The following is an 18,265-nucleotide window of genomic DNA, read 5'->3' as shown; positions in this document are numbered from 1 at the left end:
AAGAAAAAGTCAAAAACAGTTCAAAATAAAAATGGGCAAAAGCTAGATATAAACAATTAGAGAGATGCCAACATGTTTAAAAAAAATTCACCCTTACTATTTTCAGTTTTCAAAAAAGGAAATGGGGACTCTGCTGGTGGGAGCACATATTGGTCTTTCAGGAGGGCAATTAAAAATATTTACAAAAGAGCTTAAGACCCACAAATTTCCCTCCTAAAAAAGCATACTAGGAAAATAGTGACATACTGGGAAGATTCATTAAAGTTTTATGTATTACAGGGAAAAACAGAATCTTTACGTCCAATAATGGGGGATTAAACAAACTGTGGCTCATTTGTATTAGGCAGTTATTTAAAAAATGGCATAAATTCACAACATATTATGTGAAAAGCAGGTTATAAATTAATACACACACAACACACACATATGCATAACAACATATTATATGATTCCAATTTTGAAAATATTTAAAAAATAATTACATATATTTTTAAAATATAGCAGTTATATCTAGACAGTAGGGGGGAATGTTGGTAATTTTTTTTCATTCTTCTTTGTATTTTCTGCATTTTCCAAATTTTCTACCACAGGAAAAGATACTTTTTTTCCTGGGAGACTGTACTTAGTGTCATTTTCATTATGCCTTATTTTCACAATTTATCTTGTTTCTTAATTTGTGTTACCAAATAAACATTAATAGCCCAACAATGGTGGCTCCAGGACTGAGGCCTGTTTGGATTTTTTTTGCCAATACTCTCTAAATCGGGAGCAGTCCAATAAACTATGTTGTTGGAACACATGGGAAAAGCCATTGGCAGTATCTTACTTACATCTAAGAAATGCACGGCCTAACTGAGTACACCTAACAACAAAGACATGAATTCCAAAAAGTAAAAAAAAAATTGTTTATTGTAATAATTAAATAACTAAGAGTAAACATTTTAAAACATATAAAAATAACTTTAACATTAAAATATAGTAACACTGTACAAAATATGTATCTAATTAAAAATACATTTATGTAGCATCCCCAAAGCTATACAAATATAGAATATATATTCATGAAATCTTTAGAAATATAACATCTATTCTTTGAATAAAGTTTAAAATTTGTTTATAATTTTCAAACTTAAAAAAGTAGTAAATAATAGCTCCATCCAATTTATAATTGTCTTAAAAGAATGATTCTGTATCATTTCTTGCTTGTCTTTTCTAATACCCATTCAATCACCTAGGAGGAGAAAAATATGATTATAGTAGATTTCTATTGAAAACACAAGTAATAGAAAAATACACTGTCAAAACTTCAAAAGAACATGGTAGAAAAGTTAAAATAAAAAGGAAGATATTGAAATCTTATACTAAAAAACACATTTTATTTTGTAATGGAAGAACATTTTTGTTGGACTTCTAATACTGAGTATAATATTGTCCTCACTGGATGAAATGAAGATTCTGCTCCATTTTCTCACCTTTATATGAAAATATGTTTCAAATGGTCAATCAAATAAACTAAACTTTGAAAATAGCTAACCAAAAATGGATTGGTTTTTCCAGCACGTCAGATAATTTATATTTTCTTTTGCTTTCTTAGCATCACTTTGGAAACTCTTTTGTCGACAGACTAACCTATTAAATACTATAAAATACTCAGCCTATATAAGCCTATTATTAAGTTTCTTAAAGAGTTTTCATAGGGACAGAGTTGAAAAAGACCAGTAACTAATTATTGCTGCATATATAATGGCATCAGAGCAACCCTGAAATAAAATACCAATTTAATTGAATATAGTTTCTTGGGAATAACTTTACCTGTACAGCATTGTTGTTTGCTGTTTTCTTCATTTCTTCAAATAGACCCCTTGAAGTTTTAAGATCCTAAACATAATAAAATACAGCATTTTACAATATGCACATTAAATTACAAAGAATAACTCATTATTATTAAATACACTTGAGATTATCCTAAATCATTCTACAAGTATCAATGTGATTAGGGACAGACTACACACACAAAAAAAATCTAAGTACTAGGTTATAATTTAGTTCCATTCTGAAATATCAAAATACTCTAACCAAAATACATACACATATACGTAAGTCCATCTCACTCTCATCTCCTATTCCCAATAGAGCTGACCTAAAATAACTCCCTCCCTCCACCGTGAGCATCCACTAATGCTGCATTACTCAAGAAACAAACATATGGTTTGTATTTATTTACCAGGTAAAAGAATTTTTTCTTCATTTTGGCTATTTGACTCCATCATAAAGAAGAATGACATACAAAAGGAAAGTGATCTCACTTTTAAAAATTTAGTGGTTATATCAAATCACAAAGTAAAAGAAACTGAACTGTATTTAAAAAGATAAGAAGCAGTTATCTGTTGTACTTCCAAGTTACGCTCCATAAAGGCAGCCACTTTCAATTCTTTCAGGTTTTTCCCTTATTTATACCTTAATGTTTCTAACTACTATGCTTATGTTGCTACTTGGTGATTAAACACTTTTAGACAGAGACTACTGATGTTAGGGAGAACAGTCATGGATTCAGGTCTCGTACACAAAACCTTCCTACTCTTCCTTTCAAGAACAGTCGTATCGCAATTTTTGATTAGTAAATAGGCAGTGTTTGCGCTATTGTATCTATGTAAATACTTTCAATTGTGTGCCAATTAATGTATTATGGTTATAATTTATCTTTCTTCCAATATTCTATTTATCCTGTTAACTACTGTTAGCTTTTTCATTTGCTCAGCTTTCCATGTATATAATTCTGGATTTTTCGTCCCTAAATACTGGCAATAAATGGGCTAAATGTACAGCAAAGTTTTTTCAAGCCCTGAAGTATATGGGATAATCTCTCAGTTCAGCTTCCTTTCTGCTTTTGGTCTTTTTAATTAAATTTTTTAAACCTGGAGATCTTTCTCCCATAGCCTCCTCTAATTTGTTCTAGTTGCTGCCTAGGCCTGGTACTATTAGGACTTGTGTTTTCCATTTTAGATTAGTTTTTGTTTTGTTTCGTGATTTAGTCCCTTGTTCTGCTGAACTTCATCGTCTAGCAGATTCCTCAAAAGGGTAAAACAAATTCTTTTTCAGATATTCCATGTTTCAGTGTATCTTCATTAAATCCTCATATCGGACTGCATTCCAGACTGGGTATAGAATACTAGGTAAGTCGCTTTCCCTCAGAAGTTTCTTTTCTTTTTTCTTTTTTTAATTCTAGAAATACACATCCCTCAGAATTTGAAAATACTTTTCTACTATCCTCTAGCATACAGTGTTACTGTGGAGAAGTCCAACGCCATTCTGATTATTGATTCGCTATATATAAACTAGATATCTCCTGGCAAGCTTTTAGAAAATGTTCTCTCCGTGCTAAGAAGTGTGAAATTCCACAATTATGTGACTAGCTGAATAATTTTCATTCATTGGTTTGGACAAGCTAGGAGGCTTGTGTCCAGTCCTGGAAAAGTTTGTTACATTTTTGAACAAGTTTCTCTCTTCTAAACTTTGGGAATAAAGTAGAGAAGATTGTTCAAAAAATGTAAAATTCATATTATTAGCATTTTGGATCTTCTGTATTAATCCTCCAATTTTCTTGTCCTGGATTCAATGTTTTTGTCATTTGATTCTAATTTCCGGTAAATTTTTTTCATCTCAACTGTTCAGCCTTTCCATTTAACTGATTTTATCATATTATTAATTTTACAGAGCTTTCATGTTTTATGCTTTTTTTTGGAAACAGCATCCTGTTCTCGTTTTATGGATGCGATTACCTTCTTTCTATGAGAATTATAGTTTTTATGAAGTTTTCTTCAACTTCCTGCTTCTTCAGAGTTCCCTTTATTCCTTTATGTTTTGGCATCAATTGTGTTAGAAGCTTTCCTCAAAGCCTCTAAGGAAGCTGTCCTTAGAGGACAGCTTCTAGTGTCCTCTAGTCATATTGTGGCTGTCTAGTCATATTTAAAAGTGAGACACTAAAAATCTGACTGGAAGTTCTGTGCAGAGATTGTCACTGGTTTCTTTTCAAGGTAGAGTGACAAGATGGCCATTTGGCTTTTCCACTGCAGCTTCCAGTATTTTCCCCAGTGACTATTTCCTGCACTGTCCCTGAGGTGGCTGGAAAAACCTATGCATGATAGACCTTGTAGTTAACATTGTGGTAGAAGGGCATGCCAAGCAAGTTGGACAATCCCCAGGTCACTTTGTAGATAGATCTTTATTTAACTCCCTTGCTTTCTATGTGGACCCTTGCCCCTGCTTTCCATGATACCTGGTGTCTTCAAATCGTGAGCACCTCAGGTTCTGTGGAATTAACATGCTTCTCACTAGTATTCCACTAGGCACCCAATTAGATTGTAACTCTTTTCACTTTCTTACACCACGCTTCCATGTGCTTTTTTGTTATTGTTCAACATGTATTAAAAACATTTCTAGTTTTTTCTTGTCCTTTCTCTTGGATATGTGATAAATCTGCAGTTTTAACCAGAAACCCACAGATAACTGATTCAGGTCAGAAACTCTTAAGGCTGGACATAATCTAACATCGTCTAAGTTTTAGAAAATCATCATCTGAGTGGTTGATGTGTCCAATGTCTTACAATTAGCTGATAATGGATCCAAAATTGGAAACTGGGTGTTTTGATATTTAGTCCAGTAGCCTTTTTACTACACAGTCATCCCTTTTGTCTCTGCGAAGGACTGATTCCATGATTCCACTGAGAATACCAAAATCCGCCGATAGTCAAGTCCCTTATATAAAATGGTGTAGCATTTGCATATAACCTATACACATTTTCCCATATACATTTTAAAAAATCTGGACATGTTCAGTACAGATGCAACATCCTTTTCTTTTTCCAGAACATTTTCAATTTGCAGTTAATCCATGGATATGGAACACATGGATATAGAACCCACAGATATGGAGGGCCAATTGTATTAAAAAATTAATAATTAAACATATTTTGAAGCTTATTACCTATAAGTCAAACACATGTTAGGGGAAACAGGATATTGGTTAAAATGTAGCTTTCTATATATGAGAACTCAAATCAAAACAAATATAAAGTATTTTGGCTTCATTTTTTCTATCTCCATCATTTAATAAATCTGGCAGCAAGTATATGCTCTCAGTATAAAAAATACTCAAACTTTTTTTTTATGTCAAACAGGAACATTAGAACATGAACTAAATTTTGCCATTAGTAGAGAAGATACTGTACCTTTAGATAGAACTTAGAGATTTCAAAGAGACGCTGGCTGCATGCAGTGAAACATTCATGGGTCTCGGTAATACTGTGTTTCTTCAGGGTTTCAGTAACTACTTCTTTCAGTATCTTGAACAGAACATAACATATGACTAATATTTCTTAGAAAAGCAACAAACCTATTATTTCAGCTTTAGAGTTCAATCCTGTGAATTACACAATCATTTTGCTGTGCTAAAAGACAGACATATTCATTAAGACAAAATGAGAAAAAAAGATATCTAACATTTACATGGTCAGAAGTGTCACAGGAATAAAATGTTAGCAGGAAATGACTAGAGTGTCTTAAGAAACGAACTCAAATCATGAGTTCTGAATTGATATCTGAGTGTTAAAGTTACACACAGCAGGGATATGTAAGCGTATATTTATTTTTTATTATGGAAAATTTCAAGCATAGAAAAGTAGAGAATATTTGACACACAGAGAATATTTTATAACAAACTTCTATCTTGATATATCTTTTAACCAGCTTCAAGTATGATTAATCTGTAGCTAATCTTGTTTCATTTATATCCCCACCTATTTTCCTATCATCCTTCTTACACCAGTGAATTCTAGACATCATTTCATTTCATTCATAAATTTTTTTAGACATATGTTTTAATCAAATTCAAAAAGACTTCCCATGTAGAACTAAGAAAAATGGGAAATAAATCTTTACCCGTGTGTGTTTCTGTGATCTTGATTCCTTAATTTGCCTTGATGTTTTTGATTCATGCACACTTTTTTGACCTGAACTGGTCTTTATAGCAAGTTTTGGAGTTTCACAGCTAGGAACTGGAACCAATGGACAAGTCACTGGTAAGGACCGCTCTGTTTGTGGCTTTCTGGCTGTCACATGATGATGATGGTGATTACTGTTACCACTTGTCTGAGAAAGAAGAGACTCTGAACTTTCAGATTTCACAAGTCTACAGTAGGGGAAAAAAATCAAGAACGTAGATTAAGCAAATCAACATCGAAGTTCACTTTCTGTCTTAAATGTTACCACTATATCCATTATGACATAAATTCAAGAAAAGCAAACAAAGTTTATTGCTATTACTGCCTTAAGTAAGCAATAAACATCACATTATAAAGTTGTTCCTTAGTTCTTTAGATGAGTAACTAAAACATAGAAGGTAATGAATAGCAAACTAGGATCTTGGCTAATAGAGAAAGTAAATATAAGTAACTATCTATCTAGCTAGCTAGCTATACTCTCTCTCATCCTCTAATTTACAATTTCTCAAATAAATCAGCTATGCATGCTGAGAGTGCTGCTATTTATAGATGTAATACTAATCTGTTAAATACTTATACTTTTCTGTTAAGATAATTTGAACAGAAACACCACAACCTGTATCTTCTTAAACACATGGAACTCCCTTGCAAAATAAGTAATAGTGTTAAAACAAATACAAATAAACTATAAAACTGGCTCATACTTCAATCTTCCTAAAATGTTTACATTTGTTCCCGACAAGACCCAAATTTTTCTCTTTACAAGATAGGGTCTTATAGCCCTCAGTTCTGCTGACCCAGAGGCCACAGTGTACTTTCCTTTTAAGAACACATATATTTTTATTAGCCACAGGTCAGAAATAAGAAATACGGCTATAAATATAGTACCCCAAATGTTACTGTTGCTCTTTAGTTTTATCAGGTATAAAAAGTACCACGAATTTATAAAGTCCTCATAAAAACGACTGAGTTCTTCCATATCAGGGTAACAGTATTCTAACTTTTTAAACTATTCAAAAAAAGATCTGAAAGTTATATTTTCGTATAGTTCATACTTTTTGCAAGGTTTAATTAAATACAATAAGAATTCAAGCCTTGCTTTAGATGCCAAGAACCTAAGTTTAACAAAGGTTCTAAAAATAACATCAATTCAATAGAAATTAGTGTTCACTACATAAACTTCTAACTTCTGTTCAAGTATCTGGACATTTTATTTAGTTAGCAAAAAAAATGCATCCAGAAAAGTTTCATATATTATATCATTATGTAGAGTTTAAAGCTATATTTTATATGTAACAGGTGTTTTAAAAATGGAACCTCATGGAATCTCTTGCTCAAGGGAACAATGCAGGCAGGACTCTGAGGGGAAAGGGAAGGAAGAGCTAACGGGAGAACTCCCATCCCCAGTCTCTTCAACAGACCAGCTCAGCAGCTTAATCTATGGGGTGAAATCTCCACTGTTCCACAGCTTAAAAACTTTACAATCCATTGTGCTAATGGACTGTATATTAGCATATAAAGCAAGAAACTGTGTTTTTTTCTAAATCATTTTTTGTAACTTATAAGCAAAATCATCAACAGCTCATAAAATAAACTTCTTGCCATGAAGAAATTAATCTGAAAGACTAATATAAAATAAAAATCTTCTAGAGACTAAAATACTTTCTGTTGAGATACTATTTATGTGCATGTAATATAACACCTTTTTCTGGGATAAAGGCAATTCAGATCTTTGGATCTCCGTTTCAATCGGGATACTTCAGTTCGAAGTTCATTTTGTAAAACTTCTCCATCAGGGACACTTCCAGGTTCTGATGAAACTGCAGGAGATGGAAGAGGGCTCAATACAGTAGGTACTGGAAAACTTTCTCTGGTGCAGGTGGTTTGAGTTTCATAACGAATAAGACGAGACTGAAGTTCAGAAAATCCTCCATCTCTTTCCAAAGCTTTTCGGTCGTCCAAGCAATATCTAAAATGAGTGAAAGAGCATTAGAATGTAAACCTCCACGAAAGCAACAGACTTTCCCCTTTCAATTAGAAAATAGCAGGACATTTACTTTGAGAGTTCTTGATTAATTTCCTAATAATTGCTGGAAGGTTGACTGGCTGGCCTATTTCCCTCCCAAGTTCAGTTTTCTTCTAGTTTGCTATATGACATGGCAAAAGATTAAAAAATGTGAAGTACAATCTGATTTCTCTTTCACTTGTGTTTCTGGGCAACAGATTAAGTTAATCCTTTGGCTTATTTTCAAAATAATACAGTTGCTGTTTTAATGCTTTTTAAAACTCTACCAACCTCTGATGTCTCAGCATGGCTGATACATGACAACATGAACTGCTGTCTTCTGTTAGAAAGGGCAAGTTTATTCTCAACACAAAGATTAAAAGGGTATAAAGGCATTCTAAACTGGCTCACCAAACAGCTTAGAACATTTCAAATTTTTTCTTTGAAACTCAGTTCCCACCTTATTAACTGATTGACAGATTTTCCTTCAAACACTTCGGCTGTCTGTGCATGTGGTTTCTAGCTGAATCTGATTCAGGGCATCAATGAAATGTTAGCTCAGTGAATGCTTCTGGACTCAAAGAAATCCTAGGTTGTTAAGTACAACAAACAAGGATATCAGGAAGATCACCTAGGAGCTGTGTGACCTTGGAAAACTCTTCACTTTCTTCCCTTTCTACAACTGCATTTAAAAAACACAAATGGCTTCACATATGTGATGGCAGCACTGTACAAATTAAAACCTTTCTCTGTGATCTGTCATTTTTACCTGCAAAAGTCTAAGATACTGCCTAAAATCAGATTTTTGTATCCAAAAGATTTTGGTTCAACTCCCAAAGAGTGTATCATTTCCTGAACATCTGACTGCTTGATGGAGGTTTTAAGAACCTTATCTTTCCCTTGTGACACTTACGTATTTGATACAGACAGATTCCATGGATTTAAATCCAGGCTCCTCTACTTATTAGCTGTGTGAACTTGGCTAAATTACTTAACTTTATCTATGATTCTGTTGCTTCATCTGCAAAATGAGAATTATAGTACTTATCTGAAAAAGCTATTGTGATAATTCCTTGAATTGTATACATAAACACAGAATCAGTGCCTGAAACATGCAAGCAGGGCAGTCAAGAAATGTATGCTACTATTATTGTTATCATCATCATTAGATTTATTTTCTAGCACAGTAAAGCTGGCAGTATGCTGATAATACGTAGCACAGCCAGAATGTAAACCCAGGTTGGTGACTTCAGAGCCTGACTGTAACCATTTTAGTATACTATCTCTATGTAAAGTGTAAGAATCATCTTACTCATGTTCAACACATGGCTGAGCATTAGAACCATCTGAAGAGCTTTTAAGAAATACCATGTGCTCATTGTTTCTGATTTAATTGGTTTAGGGTAATACTCAGTTACCAACAGTTTTAAAAATCTGCCTGGATGATTCTTAAAAAAACTACTTAAATCCATAGAAACAGAGTAGAATAGTGGTTATGGGGATGGGGAAGGTTATGGAAAGATGTAGATTAAAGGGTACAAAGTTGCAGAGTTATATAGGATGAATAAATCTAGAAATCTAGTGTGCAGTATAAGGACTATAGTTAATCATATGTACTGTATATTGAATTTTTGCTAAGAGAGCAGACTTTGGGTGCTCTCAGCACACAAGAGGTAACTATGTGAGACGATGGTTATGTTAATTTGCTTGGCTACAGTGATCATTTCACTATGCATACACACATCAAAACATCTTATTATATTAAAATATTAAAAATATACACTTTTAAAAAATCCTACCTAGATGATTCTAAAGTATAACTAGGACTGAAAAATCTCTGATCTACTCAAACAGTGTAATTTAACAGGTGACAAAACTGAACTCTAAATCCAAATGTGAGTTGGTGGCAGAGCAGGGAGTAGAACCTAGGTCTCTGGCATCTCTCTAGCTAATATTCTTTCTCTAGTCTGTTGTTTAAGAAACGTATTTCATTAAAAATCAGAAGCAACCCTAAGGGTTACTGATGAGTCCTACTTCTATCATGGGTAATTGGTAGAATCTAGAGTAAAATTAGAACCATGAATTTCAAGAGTCTGGTAAGAGGCAATATAATGCCTGATAAGCTTGAATACAGAAAATTTTTGAGAGAAAAGATGCATATTTTGATTATAAGATGAATATTTCTTTCTACGTAAGATTTTATTTCTAAGATGCAGATTTTTTTTTCTTCCAGTTTTAACATCTCTTGATCACAGCTGTTCATAATGTCATAGCTTCAAGTGAATTATGCACATTGTACATCTTGATGTTAATTGCCATTTAAAATATCTTTAGATTATACTATGATTTGTCATTGGAACAAAAATTTACTTTGTAAATTAGAGAAAAGAAACAGTGAGGCAGGAGGCAGGGTGTATATTTGATATTAGTGAAGTCAAAATTTATTGTTGGATGAATGACTACAATCCCATATTTTCTTATAAAACAATAAGCAAATGCTTTATGGGTCCTAACAAAGAAAAATACCCACAAGACGATGAAGCTGTTTTTGTTTTGTAAATAAGAAATAGACAAAATACTGCCCATCACACACTAACCAATACCAATGAAGGCAGGAGAAACTGACAAATCTCTTGGAATAGATGAAGGAAATTTCAAAGCAATGAGAGCCTGGTGTGATCAAATGATTGTCAGAGTATGACAGCAGAGTTTAATTTGCTGTTCAATAAAACAGTGCATTTTATAATTAATGGAATGTTAAATTCCAGGATAGGGTAAATAAGTGAAAAAACAAGCCAACAGTGGTTAATATTTTATTTTGCCTTAAAAAACATTGTTTTGCTCCCATGTAATTAACACATTTTTTCCAAATATTCCTTTGTATCAGAGAAAGAGCTCAAGGGTTCTAAAGGCCCACAACAACATAAGAGAACTTTCTTTGTAGTTTCATGTTTACTTTAAAATGTTACTTGAATTTGTTTCTACTCCATAATCTATGATGAACATAAATCGGCTCTCATACTATACACCCAAACTTTCTTGAAAAAGACATGTTTCGGAATTCATGGTCCTCACCTCCTACAACTTTGTCAGCCTAGTCTCAATGTCCCCAGTTTAATGAGCATAAATTTACAGTAAAAAAAAGTGAGTCACAGATAGATTTGTTTGTTTATGGGAGTAGGTAGGTAGTGGAGAAGAGAATTACTTTTTACAGTGAATCAGAATTTCATAACATTGAATGTGTATAAGTTAATAAAGCTCTGTGTAGATTTAAGCCCATCAGGGCACAGTACTCAAATAAGTCTTAATTTAATATTTTGATAAATGATCATGAAGAACATATCCTTGAAAAATTTTATAAATTTGTATATACCAAGACTTTTCTATAGTAAATTAAAAACAGCAGGAAAAAAAGAGTAGAGAGATGGAGATGCAGAATAAACAAAACTAAATTAAAATTTTAGGAAAAATAATCTAAATAAGATTATATGATGGACACTTTAGTCAGCAGTTAAAATGTAATTATTGTAGCTTATTTTATTCAAATCAGTGCTTCAGTGTGTTTGTAGGGCCGAAGAAGTGAAAAACAGATGTGTCCTGGGGTATTCTGGCCATGTAGCAAAGCGAATGTTAATACTAGTACATTTTCTCAACAGTGAACACTACTTTTCATAATAATATAAACACTGTTGACTGGTTTCAACTTTCACATTCAAATTAAATACAAAACAACTAAAATTTTTAATTAGTTTCCTTTAATAGATAAGGAGGTCCTAATATTCTTATCAAAGTGGGGGAGATACTGCTGTATAGCTGATGGAATAAGAAGGAGAAGTTTCAGTACATACATATTTAAAAACATGAAAGTAAATAGCGGAGAGCTCAAATTGAGAAGAACCACATACATCTTCATAGTAGAGTCAATATTTTATATTGTGACAGTTAAAAATATTGACATAAGGATATTTTTTAAAATGAGAGATAACCACCAGGGAAACTAAACCAAACAAATAAAATATTTTTTTTTCTAAAAACTGGGACTGCAGGTAGGCAGTAATAAGGAAAGGAATTGTTGGTTTTCCTTATAAACTTTTCTGTAATGTTTAATTTCTAGGTCTTTAATAAAATCAAAAGGAGGAACACAGAAAAATATATCCTATTAATCAAATGTTTATATAGTAGAACAAGATGTTCCCACTTACATTTAATAAACTTAGTATAAATGAAAAGTAAAATTTTGGGCCGGGTGTGGTGGCTCAAGCCTGTAATCCCAGCACCTTCTAGGGCCAAGGCAGGTGGATCACTTGAGGCTAGGAGTTCAAGATCACCTAGCCAACATGGCTAAATCTTGTCTCTACTAAAAATACGAAAATTAGCCAGGCATGGTGGTGCATGCCTGTAATCCCAGTTACTCGGGAGGCTGAGGCATGAGAATAACTTCAACCCAGGAAACGGAGGTTGCAGTGAGCCAAGATTGTGCCACTGCACTCCAGCCTGGGCGAAAAAGTGAGATTCTGTCTGAAAAAGAAAAAAGAAAAGTAAAATTGTGTAATCAAAGCACAGAAGGATATATGGCTAAAAACATAGTTTAAGTAAAAGCTTAAGCTAAATTTAAGGCTATTTGGGAAACATCCCTACCTTTTTTCATGTTAAAGGGAGAACAGTAATCCTCTCAAACAAGGAATCCTTTAGTGAAATACCAGAACTAAAAAGATGGATCAGGTGGCATTTCTTATCTTTTTATAATTTAGTAGTTATCTCTGAGTTGCCTATCTGTTCACAAAACAATTTAAAAATCTTATCTTACCATTTAGATTCAAATCAGCATTTCATAAAGGACTTCTTTTAGAAATAATTCATTATTGAATGTTATACTTCATATTGCTAATTTCAAAGTCTTCAAATTCTTTTTTTTTTTTTTTTTTTTTCTGAGACAGGGTCTCATTCTGTCACCCAGCTGGGGTGTAGTGGCATGGTCATGGCTCACTGCAGCCTCAATCTCCCAAAATCAATCGATCCTCCTGCCTTAGCATCCTGAGTAGCTAGGACTACAGACACACACACACCCCACTATGCCCAGCTAATTTTTGTATTTTTTTGTAGAGACAGGGTTTCACCATGTTGCCCAGACTGGTCTCAGACTCCTGGGCTCAAGCAATCCACCTGCCTCGGCTTCTCAGAATGTTGGGATTACAGATGTTAGCCACCGTGCCTGGACTCGAATTCTTATTTCAATTATTTTTCACACAGACAGATATTTAATGTTGTTGGATGTATCGATATTTCGTTCCTTGTTATAGTTGAATAGTATTGCTTTATATAAAATATACCATAGTTTATCTATTTTCCTGTTGATATCCTCCTAGGCTCTTTCCAGTTTGAGGATATTGAGAATTAAACTATTACGTGCATACTTGTATAAGTTTTCTCTTGGAAAAATGTCTAGTATTGAAATGTTGGGCCCTATCTAACAATTTCTGAGCAACTATAATGTAATTGGTGACCAGGAAATATTAATGTGACCCATAGTGTGAATATACATTTATAACATAGGGACCAAAACAATTTTGATTAAAATATCTAGTAGCTAATAACAGGATGCTTAAATGCTGTTAAGCTTATTAATCATCAAGTAACTTCTTCAACAGAAGACAAATTATTTTTGTATGCACTGCTTTGCTTTTTGAGGTTTTTGACATATCCTCTTGGTCTCTGTCTCAATTTATATCATTTTATTAAAGTCACTCTTTACACAAGACAGACTGTATCAACAACATACAGAAGAATAAAGTACAAATTAAAAACTTACTCAATTCCATGATAATGACATACTGAGGCTTTCTCAAAAGGTAAGACCTGAAGTTTCCCAGGACTAAGTTCTGGTGTCAAAACAAAAGTCTTTTCCCTGAAACAAAAAGTTTTTCATTTGTATTCAAAGTTTATTTACTGACAAAGAGAAAGTTAAAGAAAGTATCTTGAAACAAATCTGACTTTTTCCTCTATAACTGAATTTTACATGGGATAAAAGTTAAGGCACACCAGAAAGTATAAGAAGGAAATGAAGCAAGGTTAGGCCCTGGCTTTTGTTACTTACATTTTCTGTACTTCAAGTAGGTTATGATGTTATTTATTGCACAAAACTATTCTGAGAAATGGGTAAACAAAAGTGGAATATGATTTATAACGGAAATTTAAGAAGCAGTATTATTTATTTCTTTTTTTTGGAGTCTCACTCTGTCGCCCAGGCTGGGGTGCAGTGGTATGATCTCGCCTCACTGCAACTTACGCCTCCTAGGTTCAAGCGTTTCTCCTGCCTCCTCCTCCCCTACTCAGGAGGAGCTGGGATTACAGGCACCTGCTACCATGCCCAGCTAATTTTTGTGTTTTTAGTGGAGACAGGGTTTCACCATGTTGGCCAGGCTGGTCTTGAACTCCTGACCTCAAGTGATCCGCCAGCCTCGGCCTCCCAAAGCGTTGGGATTACAGGCATGTAATCCAAGAAGCATCCAGCCAAGAAGCAGCATTATTTCTAGAAGATTTTTTCCTTGGTAGAGTAAACTAAACTTTAGGCATTTAGTTAAATCCTTTTCTGCAGGGGAATAATTAAAGTCAACTTGAATCTTTGGTAACAATAAAAGTATTTACTTCCTACTATCACACATGTGGGACCCAGATCTTTCTTTGCCTGAGAATGTAGTCATTGACACCTACTTTAAGAGGCAGCAACTTTTTAAGTATCAGAGGGTACAGAGACTAACTGCTGATTTCAGTTCTTTTTCTGAAGTAGGTTTTCAATCAGCTGGCATGTTAGAACTAATCATATGTCGAGTTTATATAAAATATTCATGCTCAAGCCTTTCCACACCTAGAACTACAGAGATATATCAAAATCTGGGAAAGAAGAGGGTCACTGCAATTAGATTAAGCTCTCTGGGTTATTCTGATAAATCATCCTTCTCTGAGTTGGAAACCACTGTTGTAATGTAATGGATCATGGTCCTGAAGCTCAGAACTTCAGGAAATGGGGAAATTATGCAACAGTGGTCTTTAAATAGTTAATAGGTAAAATGAAATACAAGGGGCTGATCGGGCATGGTGGCTCACGCCTGTAATCCCAGCACTTTGGGAGGCTGAAGCGGGTGGATCGCCTAAGGTCAGGAGTTTGAGACCAGTCGGGTAAACATGGCGAAACTCTGTCTCTACTAAAAGTACAAAAATTATCCAGGCGTAGTGGTGTGTGTCTGTAATCTCAGCTACTCAGGAGGCTGAGGTAGGAGAATCGCTTGAATCCAGGAGGCAGAGGTTGCAGTGAGCTGAGATCACGACACTGCACTCCAGCCTCCCAAGTGACAGAGCAAGACTCCGTGCCCCCAACAACAAAAAAAATAAAAATGAAAGAAAGAAAGAAAGAAAGAAAGAAAGAAAGAAAGAAAGAAAGAAAGAAAGAAAGACCGACCGATCGGGGCTTGAGTTCAGAAGAGTTGGAAATGGTATGTAGAAGGGCAAATAAATAGTAGAGTACTAAGAATAAATTTGCTGTCACATTGCCCCCCCTATGGCATTAGTAATGAAAACTGTCCTGCCACTGAAAATTATCTAGGGTACTATGATAAGCATTTGAAATTATTACATTAAAATGTAAGATTCATACCAATTAATGAATCCTAAAAAGCAGACATTATATTCAAATGCATCCATTTAAATTATTCCAAAAAAGTAACACTAGTAAATTACAATGACCCCAGTATTTTGATGATTATTAAAATAACTTTGTAAAATGGAAATCTTTAAGTATCTAGCATTTTACTTCTTTCCTTTACCATAGTGTCTTCTCATTTCTCATATCAATCGCCCTCAGCAACCTTACCTATTTTTGTTTAATTTCACTCACAAGTTTTTCTTTCTAAAATAAACATGTTGATAAATATGTCAATGTTTATTATTTCCTTGGTATATACATGAGTCATATTTGTATTTTAACACAGCATTTTGGATGGCTTCTTGTGCAGGTAAACATTTAATAAGAGCATATAGGTTCCTGATTTATTACCATGAAAACTCATCCTTCAACTTTAATGTTAACAGAAGATACATTTGACAGCAATGGAGTTATTTACTAACACTTAAGAATCACATCAAATTTTCCTGAATAAATCACCTACAATTAGTTTCCAGAAAGAACTAACTTTGTCTCCTCTACAATGCATCTAGAAAGATATTCTGCCAGAAAGAGTACAACTTACATAAATAACTCAGTTTAGGCAAACTGACTGACTCTGCCAGTTTGTGCTTAATGATTTCAAAGGACAATAATCCAATTAACTAAATAGATAAAAACATGTATATTTCTTTACTTTCTTGATTCCCACAACAAAAGGTTATCCATCTTTCAAAGTTATGAGAAAAAAAATTACTCCAAAATTACATAATTTTTATGTCATTAAAATCATTAAATCATTAAGACTCTCAAATTTTCAAAGTTGCTCTTTATCTCTCTCTCTAGTGAACATGCACATAAAGCAATAATGTTCCAGCAATATTTCTGAGATGTAATTGCCTTCGAATAACACCTTTCCAAAATTCACCTTTAAAGGCAGTATTTATCATAGTATAATTCAAATTAAGCTTGTAAAAGTGATCAAAGTGATCTACAATTTTTAAGGGCTTTTGGAAGGTTTTCAAAATAATGAATTAACAATTAAAAAGACATTAGAGTAATGAGTAAATTATTCAATTCTCACAGGTATTTGATGTCACAATTTTATGGGCAATTTTGTCAATGTCAGCAACATGCAGCATTTATTAACTAGTAACTTAGTGAAAACTGTCTTGGAAGTCAAATTAGTTGTAAATTATTCACGTAGACACTGAATTCTTACTTGGTAATGTCATAGTTTCAAAAGCGTTTTTACTATACTTTCCTGTTCTTCAGGTGAAAGGTCATGCTTTTTGCTACTATTAGGCATGCCTGACAATGCTCATGCTGAGTAGTGGCAATATCAACACTAGAGTAACACAGAAAAGAGAACTAAAATCAAAATTTTGTAAGTCAAAATTCCAATTTTTTATTAGAAAGTATTACCTTTGCATACAAAATAGAAGTTACTGACTTCTACAGGGAATATGGTAAGTTTGCTTTTCTTATTCTTGTTTCTCATAAGAGAAATAAAAGAGAATATAAATTCGATACCACAAAACAGTAGGATATTTTGCTAAGGTAAGAAGTGAAGATTAAGGCCAACAGACAAATATTGGGATCAAACTTATAAATTTTCCCTGAGTAGCATAGGGCATCAATGAACTATGGAAATGAGACACAATTTTATTTAAAAGTAATTTTTAAAAAGTTAATTGTAAATTATAAGTTTATAACCTACCCCTTTTGAATGGGTAAAGGTTGAAGATCTCCAACGGGTAATCCATCTGAGGTAAAGTACTTCAGCAGTTCTTTAGCATCCAATAATGTGATTGAGTCCCGAGGACCCTCTTTGTGGCCCAGCAACTGTTCAGATGAATGAGGTAATGAACCACTTCTGGGAAAATAATGTTATGCAGATTTATTAAAAGTGGATTCAATCCAGAGAGAAGCCAGAGTCAGAAAAAAAAAAGTAAATTCAAATTCACCACAGTCAGGAACCAGAAACATACAACAGGAACACTGGAGAATTAAACATTTAGGAAAGATAATAAAGTAAAATATTTGCAAATCACTGAGTTTCTAACTATATTTTAAAAACTCTTTAGGTCACAATAAAACTTGCAATTATCATGTCAACAAGTAGTATTTTCACTACTTAAACAGAATTACACTATCTATTAATGATGACCTATTATTCAGTGGTGTGAAGTTACCAATTCTATAACACTTAAATCTAAATTCTCTTGTATGTTCTGAAATCCCACAATAACATAAATTTTTGAGGGAAGCAACTGAATGTTCCAATTTTCCACGAACTGGAAAGATTACTTGAAGCACAACCAGGAAATGAGACAATAATCAGAAATCTCCCCAAAGTCTCTTGTAGCCATGATTATGACATTATGAATAAGCACTGAATCATTATTATATACCTGAAATACATGCAGGACTTTATATTTTTTCAAACTACTTTACATATAATATATTCTTAATCCTCACAAGTTTCCTTGAAAAAGATGGAATAGGTCTTATCTCAAAATGAAATAATAACTAAAAATAAGTACTTTATAAAGTGAAAATCACCACGCCAAGCTTAAAAAGGAATCATTATTCCTATTTGTC

The 18,265-nt window shown here is 33.4% G+C and overlaps 1 protein-coding gene across 2 annotated transcripts in view; it reads right to left on the bottom strand.

Moving 5' to 3' along the window:
- Positions 1 to 892: 892 nt before the first annotated feature.
- Positions 893 to 18,265, bottom strand: part of MTBP (MDM2 binding protein) — a 78,671-nt gene continuing 61,298 nt past the window's right edge. The window contains exons 16-22 of one of the 2 annotated variants that reach the window (XR_012416620.1): positions 16,884 to 17,537; positions 13,814 to 13,909; positions 7,702 to 7,968; positions 5,938 to 6,187; positions 5,229 to 5,342; positions 1,813 to 1,878; positions 893 to 1,231 (exon numbers count right to left, since the gene is read on the bottom strand). Coding sequence is in view for 1 of the 2 variants with exons in the window: in XM_005564000.5 (XP_005564057.2) it covers positions 1,193 to 1,231; positions 1,813 to 1,878; positions 5,229 to 5,342; positions 5,938 to 6,187; positions 7,702 to 7,968; positions 13,814 to 13,909; positions 17,382 to 17,537 (988 nt within the window). In the remaining variant the exon portion in view is untranslated. The remainder of the gene's footprint in view (positions 1,232 to 1,812; positions 1,879 to 5,228; positions 5,343 to 5,937; positions 6,188 to 7,701; positions 7,969 to 13,813; positions 13,910 to 16,883; positions 17,538 to 18,265) is intronic. The other variant, XM_005564000.5, reaches the window with a different exon arrangement.

Source organism: Macaca fascicularis, chromosome 8 (genome assembly GCF_037993035.2).
Source record: "Macaca fascicularis isolate 582-1 chromosome 8, T2T-MFA8v1.1".
In the NCBI taxonomy this organism is placed as follows: domain Eukaryota; kingdom Metazoa; phylum Chordata; class Mammalia; order Primates; family Cercopithecidae; genus Macaca; species Macaca fascicularis.
Note: the sequence above shows the minus strand (reverse complement) of the source record. Positions and strands in the feature narration are given on the sequence as shown.